The 19,931-nt window shown below is 41.0% G+C and overlaps 1 protein-coding gene across 6 annotated transcripts in view; it reads left to right on the forward strand.

Moving 5' to 3' along the window:
- The window catches only part of arhgef1 (Rho guanine nucleotide exchange factor (GEF) 1), a 45,908-nt gene that overhangs the window by 6,677 nt on the left and 19,300 nt on the right, over positions 1–19,931 (forward strand). For 5 of the 6 annotated variants that reach the window (XM_075465934.1, XM_075465936.1, XM_075465938.1 and 2 more), the window contains exons 2-6: positions 12,138–12,224; positions 12,334–12,447; positions 14,362–14,460; positions 16,476–16,518; positions 16,665–16,770. In XM_075465934.1, coding sequence (XP_075322049.1) covers positions 12,174–12,224; positions 12,334–12,447; positions 14,362–14,460; positions 16,476–16,518; positions 16,665–16,770 — 413 coding nt within the window. In that variant the 5' untranslated portion in view covers positions 12,138–12,173. The remainder of the gene's footprint in view (positions 1–12,137; positions 12,225–12,333; positions 12,448–14,361; positions 14,461–16,475; positions 16,519–16,664; positions 16,771–19,931) is intronic. The other variant, XM_075465935.1, reaches the window with a different exon arrangement.

Genomic DNA, 19,931 nt, shown 5'->3' on the forward strand with positions numbered 1-19,931 from the left:
AAGTCCTTGTATGTCAGCTTTGTTTGGTGTCCTCTTAGAATCTGCTGCGGTGCGAATAAACCGACAGGACATAATGATACATATGATACACATGTGAATGAGTCAGGAGCATTGTTTTTTCCCCTGAAAATGCTAATCAGAGATTTCTTTGTTTGGCCTTCGCAGTTACTGCTCCCTACACACAGACAGACACATATGCATACACATGGAAGCAGTTAAGCCAAGCTGGAGGTTCACTCTGAGCTGCCAATCCATGCCAGTCGATTTTACCCCGGACCTATCTGCTGTTTCCATGAAGCCATTGACCTCTAAATGGGGATAAGTAGGAAAATGGAGTTTGCGTTTGCTCTAAGGAGAGACGAATGAATTAGATGAACGCTTGCTAGGCCTTTTTTGAATATGTGCCTATGAGGATGGGAGGAGGTTGTAGCTTGTTTAGTGGGATGCCTTGTTTAACATCTTTAAAATGTTAACAGACACTGGGGAGTCTTGCACGTAGATCTAGGGGGATACGGTTGTTCAGTATCAATAAAACGTCCATTTAATCATTCGAATGAAAGGTCATTACTTCCCTGCAGCGGCTGCGTCCAAGTGAAGGAGATAAGGTTATTGCAGTAAAACAGTGTTGCTCAAGTATGTTTCCTTTTGTAGCAGAAATAAAGGACAACATGTAAGGCATTGGAAAAGGAAAAAAAAAATCTGCTTGTGTTTTCCCGGCACCGTTGGCCATAATCTTATTTTAGCCACTACGTAATGGTTTTTAAATTACATAATTGGCTCTTGTCTAGTGGCTATGAATGCAACGGCTGTCTCAGAGCAAAGGTACAAGGGGCCGCTTTATTTTAAGCTGGAGGCGCGGGACATGAAGGTGGAGAGAGAAGAAATGTAGTGTTACATGCGGTGAGATGCAACTTATAAGAGTGACGAGCAGAGGACAGAGGATGTGCTAACAGGGAGCAAAATATGCTTGACGGGGCATATTCTCACATTTTTACACCTTCAGCTCAGAGGAGCCACTCCCTCGTTCTCACACATATACACACACACACTGATGCGACTTCCCCTGTTTGTGCAATCAGCTGCGCAGCGCTATCCTCAGTATCTCACAGTGCACCCTCTCTCCTGGCTTGTTTGCTTGCTGTCATAGCAGTGACAAGATTTCTGGGATAACTTAGCGCCGTGTAATACTCCGACCGCTGCTCTGTTGCCCTTTTTTTCACGCTGAGCAAACACGCAGGCATTCAGTCACATTAGGCCTTGTTGTCTTGAAATGCCCTATCTCTGTCAATTGAGTCTTATCTTTAATCAGGTCTGTGTTTGTCAAATACTTTAAGATGCTTGTGTTGTCTGGGATTCTAATCTGTTCAGGAGCAAATGTCCTTTAAAGGGGTAATCCAGAAATAGTGTTGCGCTTTCATTAAGCTGGAGGAGAAGGGTACGTTTTTGGTGCTGTGGAAGGAGAGAAGTCACAACTTTGCTTAAAAATTATGGGTCGAGTTTCAAACACCAAGCTTACTGTATAGTTCCCATCATGCACCTCCATCGCGTCTTTCATTAGATCCTATTTGTGTGGCAAACGCACACGCCAAGAGCTTAGTCCTTTGTTTTTCTAATGTAGGAACAAAGGTTGTTGTAACAGACTTTGATGCAAGGTTGATCAGGAAGTGTTTGGTTGCTTTTAAATTTGTTATCTAAGTAATAAAAAAAAGATTGTATGGAAATGGTTGCTTCTGTCTAATCCCACTGAGTAATCTTTATTTTAGCATCTCATTTTAGGCTGTGCTTAGACCTTTACACACATCCACACCTCCTGGTTTATACGACCATTTCTTTGTGACAGCAAGAAGTAATTTACACAGCGCACATCTCAATTGTCAGAGATGCTTCAGAGTGTGTTTACACAGGGATGCAAACACTGACGATCCTGCCAGCTGCGGTCAAAAGTGTTTAGTCAAGGTTGGATGAATCTAGGGTGTGCGCTCGGTTATGCCTTGCTGAATTTTGGAAGCAGATGTGCACTTTGTAAGCTCTGAGATGCGACTCTGTTCTCTAACTTGGGTTGTTTAGCTTCCACAGTTTCGTACGTGTTTACGAATGTTTCTGTTGCCAGTTTTTTTTCTCTCTCTCCAGTCTTTCCACTAACGCTGTCTCGTTCTGCATGTCCTGTTTCTTTCATTTTCTTGTAATAGTTTGGAACCTGCTGCCTCAGTCAGTTTATGATGCAAGTTTGCAAAAGCAGGTTCTAGCAGTTTTCTGGGGTTTGTAACTAGTTCGGTTTTATACTGGCGCTTGGACGTTTTGGCGTAATAAAACCTAAACAACATTAACTTCAGAATGAAAGAAAACCCAACTTAACAAATGAGACGAAAATATCAAACTTCTTTGAGAATATACTCCTGAATTTGGAACATTGATCCCATTAACTTCATTTGCTTCATTCTGGGCTGTATGCAGCGCAACGCCGCCAAACCATGACAAAACCACCACCGTGTTTTACAGACAGGATACGTTTCTCATGCTTGAGTGCAAGCCACATAGAACCTGTTATTTGAACTAAGAAGTTTCTTAGCCTTCTGGCTCGCCCGTGTTATCAGTGTTATTTTTGGAGGGACGCAGCTCGCTCGTTGCAGCCCTGCAGTGCACGCAATTGTTCCTTAGGGCTATGGTGGACCTATGATCTTCGCCAATGTCTGACATGCATTTAGTCTCTTAGAGTAAAGAGAGTTCATGTGTGAGCAAAGACTATAAAATGTCTTGCTTGTTTCTCTGAGTATGTGGAATATTAGCTCTTTTTCCTGAATTAAATAAGGTATGATATTCATCTTCATCTACTTTAATGACTTGTGCGAATATCCAGTGATGTTACACCTTTTTGTGAAGATGATTTAATCAAACTTCCTGTTGTCTCACTAAAATGGAAATTTTCATGAAATATGCCCATGACTCCCTGTACTTCGATTCTATCCTCTCCTACTCGCACTCTTGTGATCTTCCTCATTTCTTCGCCTCTAGGTTTTGTTCGGGTGAAGGCTAACTTCCCTTTCTGGTTCCCACGTGAACTTAGAAACGAGTGGCACTGTAGGCTTGCTGCAGTTTAGTCTGCCTTGTGTCTTGCGGAAACAGTTGTGGGCACAATTCTTTTGTTCACCTTTTCTCACTCTCTTTCTCGTCTGCTTCTATCCGTCTCCTCGCTTTCTCTTGTTCTCTTCTCATCTGATAGGTCATACAGGAAATGACTCTGATAGCTTCCTGAGGAAATTACACCCACTTCCTGTCTATATGCCTTCTTATTTGCCAGTGCTCCCCCCCTCTTTTTTCTTGTCTATGTTCAGGCGCCTCAGGGAGGAGCTGCTGGATGGGTGGTGGAGCAGTGGGGCTGGTAGGAATCCCCCAGTCGCTGTTAATGTGGCTCTCTGGGCCTGATGAGTGAGCCAGATAAACAGCAGAACAAGCTACCGCCATTAGCTGCTGGGTTATTTTTGGACGCTACCCTCATAGCATATATAGAGGACACAACACAGCCTATTGTGATTGAGTGCAAGAATAAAACAGTGACCTATACTTCTTCAGAGGCCAGGTGCACCTTGTAATTCTAGTGAACCTCTGATTTTAGAGTTTTTAGTGCAGGATGTTCATGTTCCTTCATTAGCAGATTCCTTCACATTTTTTTTCTTATCGAGTTTTTTGCTCTCACCAGCTGCTTTCATATGATGAGCAGCAGCATTATTTCAGGCTTGCTTTACATCGCACACCCGAACTTTTGCACTTTTGAGCGTCAGTCAGGATTTCAATACTGTTTTATTCTTTCTTTTTTTCCCACCTGCTCAAACACATTTTTATACTCACAGACTTCTTTGAAATTAAAACGTATCCTCTTCCTCTCCCAGAAGGGCAATTAGCTCAAAGTTAGGACACATGCTACTAAGAAAGATATGGTGGGTTTGATCTCCACCGGGAATGTAGTTTTTCCTATTTCTGACAATTGCAGGATTTTTGTTGTTGCTTTTGTGTTTTGATTTGTGAAAAGTGTAATGTACAAAAAAAAATCAGGAATGCCGAACATCCAGGGAGGACACCGTACAGCTGACGCGTTTCAGCTGTTATTTTTGGATGCGTTAATGAATGAAGGTTTTAATCTCAAATGTATGTGTGTGGGGGGGGGGTGTTCTGATTCCTCCTGAGTTAAGAAATCAAAGTTTTTAATTAACATTGCAAAGTTTACCTAAAAAACCCTCAGGCAGGCTGCAGATGGATCCTCCTGGTGCATAAATCATAGAGCATTGGAGCATGCCACATAGTTATTTGTAACCACCTCCGTAGGTCATAAAAATCCCAAACTTAAAATTCAACACGGTAAGTTCCACAGCCACGGTGAAACACAGTTTCCCTACCTTCTCTTCTCCACCCTTACAGAATCAATTATGAGTGTGGTCAGAAGTGTTCTTTGTTGCATATTTAACATCAGTGCTGGCACTAACGGCAGCAAATGTTGAAATTTCATCCACTGTTGGTCAGTAGAAACAAGATTGTAAGAGATTTTAAAGTTCACCATGGTCAGTTTCTGTTTATTGCTACTTGATTGGGACACAAGAAGGCCGTTTCTGTGTATATTCACATTTCATACTCTCTGCTTACTTCAGTGGTATGGCTAAAGATCATGTATTTTTGATCCATGCATTTGACCTTGTCATGGTCCAACACCAATAAATCTATCTCACCTCCCTTTGACAGTCACTGTCATGTGATTGCAGGAGCTTGATTGACAGGTGCGAGATGCCTGGAGATGCCCAGGCTGGGGTGAGGTCACAGTTTGACTCCTCCTCTTTTCCTGGTCAGAGAGGGTTCACTTCAGCAGCTTATTGTTTCACAATGAACGTGGGCTTTACATAAGAGCTGATGTAACTGCGACTGAATTACTATTAGACTGTGGTGACGTGGTGGAAAAATGAAACGCTAAACTGTGCTACTACCTTGTCTGAACGAAGAAGCGGTTGCTTATTCTTATTCGCTTACATACAGTATCGGACCTCGGTATGGTCAGCGATTGAGAGGAATGCTCTTGTAAAGACCAGTTGTCATAGGGTACACATACACGCAAGTACACCGACAGCTCCCTACAATCAGGAATGGGCCCCTCCCACATACGTGCGCAGTCTTAACTCACGCGCACACACACACACACACACACACAAAGGCACGTACGCTTGATGGCTATCATTAGATTGATGCCACCTGACACTTAGTTAGTACTGGAATGTGATGGGAGGGAGGGGTACAGGGCAGCTGCCGACTCTCAGGAGCACCAGAGTTGATCTCTACACTCCTGGGACACTGTTCAATTCCTGTATACTCATGGCTCTCTCTTGTCCCCAAAACCACTGCAGCATGAGCCAAGAAAGGCCCTCACATTGTGTAGCTCATGCCAACTATCGTATAATGGTGAGGGGGAAGAAGGTCTGCTTACAGTTGAAACTCAGACTGACTCCATCTGTTGCCTGAACTGTGCCATATGCTGGAATGCACCACTTGGCTCCCTCTAGTTACAGCAGGCTCACACTCCTGCTCCGCTGTAGTCCTGGGCTCCTTAAAGCTAGACGGGGAACTGACCTTCTCTACTTTCCTCCGAGTAACCGTATTTAGCTTCCCCCTGCCTTTTCCAATTTGTCTCTGAGTATGTACATGCATTACAATTACTCTGAAATCCTAACAATAACAATAACAAAAGATTGGCTTTAGGAACTCCTGTAACGAGGAGCCTAAAATGCTGAAACATGCAGCTAAAGGCGGCGGTCAGCCCTCCTCAAGGTTGTCAAAGCATAGCCTGCTTTTGCATTTCAACTGAAGCTCAACAATGAACTGAGAATTAACTAGAAATCGTTCACTGTCGGTGTTCCCACTTTGAGAGCTGCAAGCTTAGTCATTTGAGTCACTGATCAATGAAATGATTAACCATTTAAGCCAAAAATTCCAAACATTCCCTCAGTACTGGAATCTAAAATTGGAGAATTGCTGCTTTTTCAGACTTGCATCATTGACAGTTTAATGATTAGATGGCATACAAAGCAACACCTTTAATGGTATTATCCTGTGCTTGAGGTATTGTATTTTTTTTCTTTTACAGTTTGTATTTGAAACAATCATAAAGTTAACGAGAGAAAATCCTGGTGACAAAATGAAAACCCTGAATTTAGACAGAAAAGAAGTTGCGTATGTGTGAGCAGTAAAGGTCCTTACATGAATTATTAATAAGTGAAAGTTAGGTTTATTGCCATGTTAATTTTTGTAGGTGAATGTGACTAGAATATGCCTCCCCTCCCAAGACCTTTTAGGCACCAAACCAATGTGAAGACCTAATGGCGACAAGAGGCCTCCGGCCTACGCTGCCATTGTCTCAACAAACAAAGAGGCACTAGAACACACAACAAAGATGAATTCCAGGCAGGATGTATAATCTAAAGCAGAAGACTGTGAAGGTTAAAATTTAAATTTAAAAATGCATAAATTAAGAATAAGAAAAGCATCATTTGTTCAACAATCGGAAGAAATAAATGCCAACGTCTGACGGTGGCGGCTCAAAGAAAAAGGGAGACAGATGTTCACCAATGCTTCAGATGGGCCTAATGGCTGATCATTGATTTAGTATATAAGGATTTTATCATCTTAAATATATTGCCAGAGTCCGCCCATTTCTCTCTCTTGCCAGCACGGAGGTGCTGATGCATGCTTTTATTTCTAGTAGAAGAGATTATTGTAATGCCCTGCTTTCTGGTCTTCCCAAAAAAAGTATTCATTACCTACAATTAATACAGAATTCAGCTGCACGTGTGCTGACCAAGACCAGAGGGCGGGAACACATTACACCAGTTTTAAAATCGCTGCATTGGCTCCCCGTGCATTTCAGGATTGATTTTAAGGTTCTTTTAGTTGTTTATAAATGTCTTAAAGGGACATTATGTAATTTCTTCCCCCATCTAGTGGTGCAATTTTATTTTGCAAAGTTGAATGAATTTGCTCTCTAGCGCCTCACGTTTTCAAATGTGCGCTGCAACTTCTTGAACTACGGCAAGCGGAATGTGTCAAGATTCAAGAAGCTATAGCTTCAGACTCAAGGTCCATACAAACAAAAAGAAATCAAGACACATAGTACAAAGGATTACATAAAACACATACAACAACACTATAAATACAGATGACAGATAACATGTCAGATAACATAACATCTCCTTTGGTGTGCAAGCAATGCAATTAGTCATATTCCGGGAGTTACCGGAAGTGACGTCGACGCAGCGTTAGCATTAGCAGCGTTAGCAATAGGAGCATTAGCAGCGGTAAATAAACTCCCGGTAAACTTACAAACTTTCTAATGCCTCGTTTTGTGAGTTAAGAGCCTATGTGTACTACGGCAGAAGTTTGGTAACAATCAATGCATTATTAGTGGGATAATTTACGAGATAAAATCTATTTAGCATTTTTTTTTTTTAAACTTTATTAGTAAATCAACAAAATAACAGTTTACAAATGTGAGCATATGCCAAAAAGAAGATAGCTAGGGGGAGCATAGGAATAATAATAAAAAGAAGAAGATGATGCACTTACAAAAAGAAAGCTAATGAACACAAAGACATATGTGCCAAGGAATAAAATCTATTTAGCATTAGCGGCTGTAATAAGCCATTTGGCGGAAATGACGTCACAATGACGTCATTTCCGCTTGTAGGCCTGGTGGGGAAATCGCGATTCGAAGTGCTTTATGTCCCTCTCGGCACTTCGTCGTTTTTCATAGACCAGAAGGACATGGCAGCCTCCATAGAGCTTACCTGCTCTATGTAGATACAGACAAGTTATTCTTCACTCAGGAGGATAAGTGAGATTTTTGACAGAGATCATTTTACACCAATGAGGACTAACTTATGAATGAATATGTTGATTTGAGCTAATAAATGACTTAATTTATTACATAGTGTCCCTTTAATGGTCTTGGGCCTTCTTATCTATCTGATCTGCTTTTAAATTATGAGCCATCGCGGACCCTGAGGTCCTTTGTTTGTTTGTTTTAGTTTACTTTTATCTATTCATCCATTATTTAAAATATTTATTTATTTATTATTATTATTATTTTTATTTATTTTTTAAATTATTTTATTATATACTTATTATACGCTTATTTATCCAGTGTTTTTCCTCATGGGGATCTTCCCCACCGGGGACTATGCCCACTCTGTGGAGGTCTGTGGGATCATTACTGTGGGGATCGCCCTGGTTCGGGGTGGCTGGGGGATCCTGCACTGCAGCCCTGGCTGTGGTGTGGATGCCGGCCTGCCCTGATCTGGGCGGTTCCTCGTGGTGGCGGCCTCTGTGGTCATTGGTGGGCTGGCTCCCGGTGTGGACAGATCCCCAAGATACCGTTTCCTCACTTCAGCGTCAAGCCAGATTTTAATGTTGATTGTTGTTGACATTGATGTTGGGGGTGGTGGGGGGTTAATGCATGAATTGATTTGATTATTGATTATATAATGTAAAGCACTTTGTACTGCTTTTTTAGTATGAAAGGTGCTATATAAACAAAGTTTGATTTGATTTGAAGGGGCCAAATAGCTAAGCATTAGCCAAGGAGAAGGAACTTGGTAGATCGATTAATTTGTGAGGGTCTGGTAGTTTACAATGTACTGTTTGCCTGTACTGATGTTTTTTTTTCGCTTATGTATATGACAAGAAGCAACAGAAGGCATTCACTTTTTTATTTTATTTCCCCAACTCATAATCACGTCAGCTGTCATGCTGCTCCATTTTCATTCTGCTAACTTGCAGAACAGATTGTGATCGAGGAGTCAGCTTTCATGTCTACTTGGGGAAATTAGTTGCGGCATGATTTTGAGCGCGCTCGTATTATGATCTATACAGTAATGAATCGATGAAGTCTCCCTTTGTGTGGTTGTTGCAGGGAGGGGCTGTCCTACGCTTAGAGTAACTAACTAATTTTTCAATAGGTGCTTTATTGGAATTTGTTACAATGGTTGTGTATGTTTCGAGGGCAGTGGCCTTGTGTGTGAGTCAGGGAGGCGAGGGGTGGCTGAATCAAAGGACTGCATGAAGCAAACATAGTGTGGGGAATCCCTGAACATGTCTATTATAAAAGTTAAACAAATAGTTGACTATTTGCTGTAAATTCCAACTCCCGGTCATTCAGGGAAAGTTTTAATTGGGGGGACCAGACATACATTTGCATATAAAACAGGGGTCGCACAGTAGTGGTGACGCTAAAGGTGAGTTTTTTTTGGTCCAATGCATCTGCCGTTAAAACTTTACTTGAGCTATAAAGAAAGGCATTTTATCTTTGCACCAGGAAATGACTAGACCTGACTTCTGCAGCACTGAGTACTGTTCATGGTTGTTGTTGTCATGGTGACAAAACAGTTTTTGCCAGCGCTGGTACAGTGGCTTTGGGTTAGTCATTTTGATAAAGTGTGAGTGTGTGTGTGTGTAAAAAAACAAAACAAAAAACAAGCCCAGTTGTGGTTATGTTTGTATGTCCATGCAGATGTGCACTCTTGACCCTGACAGGCCTGTGTCTCTCTGTTTAACTAACCCCTCCCACGCATGTTGCTCCAACAGTGGCCTTTCTCAACCCACAGCCCACTGGATGGGCCTATGAATGAATACATTATCTTTGTCTGTCTGTTTCCCAGTTTCACTCTCTATCTGCCACCCTACCAGCTCTGTTTCACTCTGTTCATGTACAAAACCTTCTACCTTGACCCCCAACACATTCATCAGACTGCTGCCATTGTGACACGTACACTGTTTGCAAGCAAAAGATCCAATCTTGCTTGCAAACAGTGACACTTCCTTACAAATTAACCACTAAGTGACTTTTCAGTTCCTATTTAATTAGCCTGCATAACCGCACATTCGCTTGCATGTTTAGACATGTTGCTCAAACGCACACAGAAGTGCACTGAAACCCACTCCTCAGAACCATGCATTCACCAAAAGAATGAATAAAACCCATTTCCAAAAGGTTTGCATGATGTGTGAAACAAAAAAAACAATGCACTGATTTTCAGATCATATCAAAGTGATGTTGAAATGTATTTTTCTTTTTTTTTTTTTTTAAATGTTTGGATTTCCCCTGGTTGAATAATTGTTTGTGAATGAAGCATTTCATTCCAGTGTAGCGACGGGACTCTTTCACAACAGAGCTGTGCTGTTGTATCTTCTGAAAGCTGTTGGATGATATCTTGCTGAAATAACCAAGGCTTTCCCCTCAAGAAGTTCTCTGTCATTAGCGTTGATGTTGCCTTCTCAAACGTGCAGTTTAGCCATGCTACTACTGTGCCTCCAGAATATTACGAATCCCTGCCTTTAAACCACGGGCTGTCTGTAGCTCGGAGGATGCAGCTAATTGCCCTAATTGCCCCTAATTTCCAGAGAAAACATCAAATTTCGATGCATCCAATCACAGAGCGGTTTTTCACTTCTCTTCGGTTCATCGTAATGAGGTCAGATCCAGAAAAGGCAGCCTTTTTTTTTTTTTTTTTGGATTTTGTATATATGTTTTTCCCTTTTCTTTTTTTTTTTATCTTACTATAAACTTACATTAATGGATGCATCACGGTCACTCAGTGTTTCTTGATTTCTTTTGATTCATTGAATCATTTAATGATATGTCCTATTGATTTCTTTCCTCTAAATGATATTAAATGCATTGTTATTACGTATGTAATTAAAAAAAAAAAAATTGCCTAAAGGGTGACGATCACATCATTCATTTCTGTCTCAATTCACATTTTACATGCAATCCTGGATAGGATGATACACAGTAACAAACCTCTTCTCTATTCTCTTTTGTGCTTGAGAATATGAAAATCATTTCAGAGTGCTGTCAAGCTGAAATATACACAACCACAAAAGCATTTCTGCTAAACTGACCATGATGAAATTAATGAAATAGGAAATAGGAACTGAGTTACTCAAATTCACAGTGACTTAAAAAGGTCTCCGACCTTATTTTAGAAGAGAAAACCAACCGAAAGCAGACTTTTTCAGGCAGATCATCGGGGGGGAGGGGGCGCGGCTACTGCTGGGGCTCCAGCTATTTTAAGCTTTTTTCTCCCGCCTTGTACTGAATGATGACCGTCAAGTACTGTCACTCATACAAAATGAATATGATGCCTGCCTATTGAAAGTTAGAAAACAGAATTCCACTGACTCTCGCCCTTTACAGTAACCAGGTGTCATAGTAACTTCAAACTGCTTCTTATAAACTGCTCGGTGTCTTTTTACTGCAGGGGTTATGAAAATTTTTCTTTTTCCTTCTCTTCACATGGACTCTTTCTTGAAGCTTTACACTCTGCCCTCTGTACTGACCCAGCATTGTGCAGCGCAGCTTTTTGATGTGTGTTTGTGTGTCTCTTGGTGGCGGCTCTGGGTCTGTGGCCTTTTGAGGACTGAATACAAGAGCTATGTGTTTGTGTGTTTTTGGGAAAAGAGGAAGTGGTTCAGGGTGTAAAGGGTGGAGGTAAGTTGGTCACGTTCTGGCGCATTTTTTATTTCTTTTTTTCCTCCCATTCATGGCTTTGAAAGGCATGGATTGGCTCAAACCTTTCCTTTTTTTAGATGAGTTCATTCCCATTTTTAGACCGGGAGAGTTCACATTCTAGCTCACTGAAGGAGAGCTCTCTGCTGAGCTGTTGATGATGACCAAACGTCAGCTCAAACTGAAAATGCAATTCAAGCCAAACACTGAACTCTTCCCATGAGTTCAACAGCCAACATAAAAGTTTCAACGTATCTATTCCCAGTGGCTTTATGAGTTATTGGGACAGAAGTTTGTAAAGTGACTGTTTCATATTGGATTTTTTTTTTTTAAACATTAGTTGGATTACTAATTATTAAATGGGTACCCTTATCATAGTTTGTTGATGGAGGCCGGTTTGGAAGCTGGGACATGTTTCTCAGCTTGACGTTATTTCACGCTGGGAAAGTTCAATATGTCCACGCTCTAATCTGGCTTTATGTCTGGCTCTGCTCAGCAGGGACTGAGGAAGTTAATGAGATGGCCTACCAGTTCAAACTGTTGTGCTTAATGGTTGCTAATTGTCTTGTTTTCTTCCCCTTCCCCTTCTGTTTCCCTTTAGCAGGGTCTCTTTGGAGCTCAGTGCTCTAACCCAGCCATGAGCATCATCGGGGCTGAGGACGAGGATTTCGAGAATGATCTGAATGAAGTAAGTGAAGTGTTGAATCGAGCGTCAGTATCACCTCCCGACTTAAGGCGATCTTTCAGCTTCTCTCATTTTCCACGCACCACCTCTGTGCTCTCTTTCTTCATCGCAGGTGGTGGATGACCAGTCCCCTTACTTCAACAACATAGAGCAGTTGAAGTATCATCCGACTCACCTGCTGGTCTTCGTACAACATGTCATACTACAGTTTGATCCCGCTCCCCTGGTGAGGACTACAACTTATAAAATGCACCATCCTGGCTGCACCGGATGGGTTTTATCTCAGTTTTGTTGTTTTTTTCATTGAGGTGGCCGTTTTATGAGTCCTTCAGATACACATCTGTTTTAATCAGTGCTGCTGATTTCTCCGGCCCTGCCGTCATCTGCATGTGTCCGCATGGATTTCAGAAAATAACAGTTCTATTCATATTCTGCTTATTTTAGTATTTTAGTTACCTAAAGCATTTCATGGCTATACTAATCATTGGTCGAAGCCTTATGATATATGCATTTGGATTAGAGCTAAATGAATTGGTATGTTTACCCATGCAGATTTAACTAATCAAATTGATCCACCCGTCTTGTTTTGTTTTCTTCTTCAAGTGAGTTTGAACAGATGCAGTCTGAAAATGAGGGGATAGAGAGAAGGCTATGACAAAGATCGCTTCACTATGATGTTGTATTTCAAATGATTCAAAATTAAATTAATTTGCCAATTTAAAAAAGATCCAAATTGTTCAAAACTGTTCAAAGTTTTTCAAAAGAATAGGACTCTTGGATATTTTGAAACTAATCTCCCTTTATTGTTACTTCCCAGGTAATGGTTTCACACTTTATGCCCACTCATGATTAAATTCTCTCCTCCCGCATTGGAGGAGCAGAGCGAAGGATTTAGAAACATCTAAAGACAGAATTACAGATTGCATTCAACCGAAGCTTCATGTTCTCTTTTTATTGGTTGGGGTAACCCCTTAACACACACAAACTCTGCAGTGAAAGCGAACCATGTATGAGCAGAATAAGTGTTAATACCTGCCTTATTATTTTCAAAACCGCTCATATTGACAATCCAGAGGCATTTGTTGCGATGCATGATCTCCCCTGCCCTGTTAAACGGTTCAGGGGGCAACCTTTCTGACAGCACTGACACAAGTGATGTCATTAGAGTTGTCTCTCCTCTTTGTTTGGTGAAAACAGCTCACACAAAGGCAACAGAGGGAATTCTCTCCTATTTTGCAGCAACGACCACTTGATTCTCGAGCCTCAGCAGTTTTGTCAAAAATGACAATATTGGTGGCCGGTTCTGTGTCGGGTTATGAAGCATCTAACATGGCAGTGACACACATACCACATTCTGAGGCCTCAACATTTATCTTGGCATAGGGACTATCTTGCCGGCATCTTCCTATCGGGTTGCGTTCAAGGTCTCACTGACATTTCTTTCCTTTTGATGCCAGTGATGAATGTAAAGGCTGATATGAATATTGAGTAAAAATGTGTTAGCCATTACTTGATTTCTTGTGTAAAACATGTAAACCAGCACCTTGATGACCCACTGGGACTCAGTGAGGATTAACAGTGTTCATGTCTGTGTGTCGGTGTCTATATAAAGCATGAATGTCCTTTCCCCTTCATTCTGCATGCAGACACTGTGACCCTCCCAGGTACTGTTACACCTTTCACAGCTGCGACGCTCTCTCTCCGTCACCCCACCCGCTCCTTCTCCAACATTGTATCAACAATGTATTATTTTTGCAAAAATTCCTTGATGGCGCAATGTTTTTGAATATCAGTTTATGCAGTCGGCAGCCCTTTTTGTTCGATGTGTGCCCACTATCCCACGCGTGAAACCGCCATCAAGGAGTTTCGTTGTTATAGCCATATGTCATCGATTATGTCTGAGAAGAGCAATCAAGTTCAAATATTTAGTGAAATCAAAATTGAGTAAAAGGGAATGATAGTTTTCCATATGTGTGGCAGTGTATTATGAGTTTTGAGTAACATTATGTGATATCAGATGGTAGGTTAATTGTGTTCATACACAGAAGCCTTGCAAAGCTTTACTGTAAGACATTTGAAACTAAAGCTATTGAAATCGTCCAGAACTCACTAATGGTCCTGCCTTTGTCGCCCCTCTCAGCTGTGTTACCTCCATGCTGACCTCTTCAACAACCTCAGTGCCAAAGAGACCAAGAAACAGTTTGTGGAGTTTCACAACAACTTCTTGGACAAGGGTGCGGTAAGTAGGACTCCAGCCTCTATTCCTGTATAAGAATGGATTGATTGCTTTAATAGAAATAATTTCAAATCCAATGTCTAATTGTCACAAAACATGAAATCGTGCATTTGCAAGCACGGAGGCGGCGTGTCACACTGAGTTACATTTGTACTGTAGGAACGAGCAATACGTGGTTCCGTTTGTCAGGTTTGTGAACCTGTGACTTCCAGCACCGCGTGATTCCATTTTCTGAAATATGTGTTTTTGTTTTTAATGGGTTTCTTGTGTTTTCAGAACAAAGTCGCATGTCTTTTTTTTGCTGGATATAAATGGATCTGTGAAGATCTCTACTTTACTGTTGAGGCTCATTAACTTATTGTCACCACCTCAGCAGATGATATAAAACCTCAGAGATCAAACGTTTGTTTGCATGTTTTACGTTTTAAAACACTCTCTGGTCCTGTCGTGTCTGAATGATTTTTTTTTATCTTCCTTAATTTAAAAGATCAACAAATGATGAATTTTGTTTTAAAGAAGTCTCTTTTTTTTTTTTTTACCTTGCCAAGTGCAAGGACTTGGTCTCTGCAATGAGGGTTGGAGGTGGGAGTGGGATTAAATGGGCTGTTTTAAATCTTCAATCCATGTTTTGGTGAAATAACATCTGTAGATGGCGCCTGACACCTCCAACTCTCAAGAAGATTGACAGAAAACAAATATTCCAGGACAGAGGCGATATTTTAAGGCATATATATATATATATATATATATATATATATATATATATATATATATATATATATATATATATATATATATATATATATATATATATATATACACACACACACACACACTCATGGGATATCCTCCGTAAGAGCATGTTTAAATAACTGCAGATTGTTCTATGTGTTTGCAATTATCATCCACATGCAAAAGAAGTTTTTAGGCACTTAAACTAAGCTTTTAGGGTCAAAATGTTCACCGATCTTCGACTCAAACGTGTTGACTGGAAACCGGGTTTTTTGGCTCGCTGTGTCAGAATGTGCGACATCATCTGAGATCAGGATATGTGCCGAATCCGCCTTGGTTGACATGGCAACGGGAGATGCTAGCAAGATATTGATAGGGCTAACCTTTTTTTTTTTTGTTTTTGTAAGATTTTAATCTAGTTAACTTATTAACTTTTGTAGTTTTTATTATGACAGATCTAAACTTTTTCTTTTCTATACAAGCAAACACCCCTGCGGTCCACTTTCGACGTAAAAAGATTATTGATATAGTGAAACCATTTTTATTGACTTGACATTTAACCAATGACGCACAGGTGTCTGCTGAGTTCTGTTGTATACTCTATGGTGCCCAGCTGCAGTTCATAAGCTGCACTGATAAAAGAGGAGCACACGGTGTGGACATGGGTTTGTTTGCAAATGTATGGCTTGTGTCAGCTCTGTTTGCTCTGTCTGTCCGTGAAGCTCCCCACAGTATTTGTATGTTTTTCTTCCATCACTCCTTCTGGCACACCTGGCCTTTGTCACTTCTCTGCTATGCTCCTTCCTCTGAGCTCTGGAGGTGCACATGTCCATCAGCTCAGCTGGTTAGTCCTGCATTCCCCTTCTCTGTCTGTCTTTCAAATCTCACTGCTTCCTTTCGGGATCGTGGGAAAGCCCTTGTAGGAGGAATCATTCTCTGTCAACGTCACTTTTGAAATGAGGGGAAAAAAAGATATTCATCTGAACTTACTGACACAAAGTTGGCCTGTGTGGTTATTTCCATGTCAGTGACAGAGCTTTGGACCTCCTATTTGGAATATCTGGTTCGGCCCTACTTTAATGTTTTTATTTCTAGTATTAAAACGACCCCTAGTGGACACGTTTAGTTACTGCATCACAGTGTTTCACTGCCCATCCACAACAAAGCTGAGATATATCACTTTATTTAAACTTTATGGCACCTTTGTATGATATAAACACTGTATAATTATATTTTTTAAAAAAAGCATATTTCTCTGTACTTATGTTGTTTGCATTACATTGCAGATTCTCAGAGTGACAATGCCAGCCAGTATATCTTATGAATTGGGTAAGTTATTTTGCACGTCTGTTCATACTGAATGCCATACTTCTATATTATTGTGGGATATTCTTTGTCATACACTGCGAATACAAACCAGCTCGGTATGTTACTTTTTATTTCTGGAAGTCTCACTTGCTTATTTGTTTTTTAAGAGCGGAACCGTCCAGAAATATTCTCAGATGACACCCAAAGGCGTTATGCTCAGGATATTCAGAGCATGCAGGTTCCTGAAGTGGCCAAACAACTGGAGGATTTCAGGTGATTTTCTTTCATTTTGTAGCGCCGCTCAGTCTATTTTATTATAGACATAAAGAAACATAATAATTGTATAAATAAATGTAGAAATCCAGAAAATAGATCAGCGTCATAATAATGGCAGAGCTTTGAGGTGTATTAGACTAAAGGCTGAAACCTGTATGAAATGTTTCAGCCTGCAGTGCCTCACAAGCTTGTTAGGATCACCACATCTGGTTGACACACTTATACCCCTTTTTCTTTTTTTACTCAAATTATCGTGTATATACAGGTTCACTAGTCTTGGCTGGACTGCAATTTCTATTAAGCACGAGTATCAGAGGAAAGTTATTACTACTTGATTTAGTTAAAAAAGAAAAAAAAAAGAAGGTCATTACTACTTGATTACTAAAACATTTCTTCTGGCTGGTAACATTCATCAACTGCAACTCCTTTTATCTGGGATTGATGGTCCTCTCCGTGTTAAAGCATCCTTAGAGAGACAATGCAATCATTAAAAGTGTATTTTTGAAATTTGCTTGGTGTGCTGCAACCCAAGCGCAACACGCTCCCCAAAACTTAGGACAGTCACCCTGGTGTCACGCGTGCATCACTGCTAACTGGAACCGGAGGCAATAAGTACCCATAAATACCCTCTGCAGACCGAAGTTCGACGTCCGTTAGTGTTGGTGGTTTTTAGTTTTTGATATTTGAAATGTGTCTTTGAGGATTAATTTGTCACAAAATAAGATTATTATTTTTTTTTTTTTAACGATGACATTTACAAGTAACTGAGTGTTTGCATTGAGGTGCATGTTAGGAGAGAATACTGACTGACAGCTGCTTAGAGGCTCCACCGTGTTGTAATGGGGCAAACGTCTGTTGCAAAGAAAAAGGGATTGTTTTGCCACTGGAAGGCTCATATTTTTATGAAAAGTTTGCTATTGTATAGAAGGGATGCCTACAGAGAAAGACCTTTTTGTTTATATTTTGCATCCTCCAGTCCTCATCTCTTTCAGTGCCTGTGTCATTTGCATAGGGGGCACATTTACCAAACAACTTGCACTGATTCTAATCAGATCTGACCATTTAGCTTTGTCGCTGTCTCAGATGTAGCCGAACTGCTGGAAGTTGTTTATTTCCACATGCCAGGGCCAAGTACCTACCTGATGTTCGATTGGTTGGATGAGACGCTTGAATCTGAAGACCATTCATATTTATTTAAGCCGCGATCCACTGTTTGTTTTTAGAAAGCTGTTTTATTTCAGGTCTTTAAACCTTCTCCATTCTTCTCAGGGCTGCCTCTTACTCGCATGTAGATTGTTGTCTTCGTACAACCTCCCACAGCTACACATCTCCTTCATCAAGACTTCAGCAGCAGTCTCTTCCATCATACTGTCAGACTCTTAAGAAAAACCTGCATTTCTGTTGAGCCATGGATTGTTGCCTTGTTATATTGCCCGATAGCTGTATGGCAGGTCAGTGTGGATCAGATTGCAACGATCTTTTTTTTTTTTTTTTTTTTTTTTTTTTTGTTGCTGCCTTAAATATTTGAAACCCAAATAAAGGCCAATACACACCAATGAGAAAGATTCGTGGGAATATCTTTCATCGTGGCTAAAAGGACAGTAAGAGAGGTTCAAAGACCTCTGTGTCACTGCCTTGCGACCAAATTTAGGATGATCATCCTGCAGTATGACTGCTGCTATGACCGACGTCTCCCAACGAACCCTCAGCAAACATAGCAGGTAGTGACGTGTTGATGAAGGCGATGCTGGCACCATATGAAAAACAAAACCGAGCAAAATAGTTTAGGAGGCGGCAAAGCAAGCTGAACGGGATTTGTCGAATTCAAACAAAAAAGCAAATATGGGTGAATTGTTGAGAGATATTAGAGAGATTATCATTTCAAAGTGATTAGCGAATCAGTGAGCATGTTAACAACACCGCGAAAACTCTGGTAAAACTGGTAAAACTGCTTAGAAAGTGTATCATTGTAGAGTCCGCACACATCAAACATGATGTCACAGCCAAGTTATTCAGACGCCTGCCATGCAGTGTGGCTTGCAGAAAACTTCTAAAATGCAGCCTGAAGAGGGACAATAGGACCCAGGTTGAAAAATGCCCTCATCATAGGGCATTCTGATGCACCATAAATCCTTCGTGCTTGTTAAGCTGCTGACAGGGCTCAGACCTTAGCTCCTCCCCTGACACACAGCAGATGGCACAGATGTTAGTTTCCCAGGAAAAGTGAGATGCAATGATTTTCTTAATCTGATAGCAAGTAGACTTTACTAGAAGTGCAATTTAACTGTTGGTGGTGAGAAGCCAGCCAGTCCTTTACAGCACAGACTGTTCAATATGTTTAAAGAAGTTAAAAGTTCTGTTTTCCAGCTGATCCCGTCCACCGCTGCTGTGCTTTACATAGTCCACCTGCTGGCAAGCTGTTACGAATTGTTACAGCAATATGACTTGTTGTTATAAGACAACTTCCTCTATTAGGAATGAATGCCATTGCTTCATCAGATGTAGGCTTTAAAGCAATACTATGTAACATTTCTACCTTAAAATAACAGCTTGAAAAAATTTGTGTGGCTAGAATGAGTTTTAATATTACGATTGGCCTGTCTCCTATGCCCTTCGGGGGTCTGAGTTGGAAAAACTGCGCTATGTAACTTTGCTGGAGCGGCCCGGTGGCGGCCCGGGAGCTGAGCGGAAGTACTTTGACTTGCTTTCTGGCACACCTACCGCAAAAACAAATAGACCCCTCTCACGCTCCCAGGTACATTTGATTACTCTTACCTTCTTGGTCAACATAGCTTGCACCTTCTGACTCCTCGCCGGTTCGTCAACAAACGTGAAAAGTGAAAGTGAAAGGGTGTTGTATTTACGACAGTGTAACCGTACATTACCTCCAAGCCTGTAGGGGGAGCTCCAGAGTGGGCTTTTTGAGAACTTACATTGTATCGCTTTAATATTATGTGTTTCGTGTCTGAAAGGCTTTTGCTTTTGTTAAAGAACAGTGTGATCTGAACTAACACAGTCAGGAGAATTGCCTTAGATTTAGAAGCATCAAACCATCACATCAGGTCAAGATAAACGCTAAACAAACGCCAAAGGCATCGATAATGTGGGAGTTCATGGCTTGTTCCGCGTGGCCTTGCACTGAGCAGCCCCACATTTAT

The sequence above is a fragment of the Odontesthes bonariensis genome, chromosome 5 (assembly GCF_027942865.1).
Source record: "Odontesthes bonariensis isolate fOdoBon6 chromosome 5, fOdoBon6.hap1, whole genome shotgun sequence".
NCBI classification, from domain to species: domain Eukaryota; kingdom Metazoa; phylum Chordata; class Actinopteri; order Atheriniformes; family Atherinopsidae; genus Odontesthes; species Odontesthes bonariensis.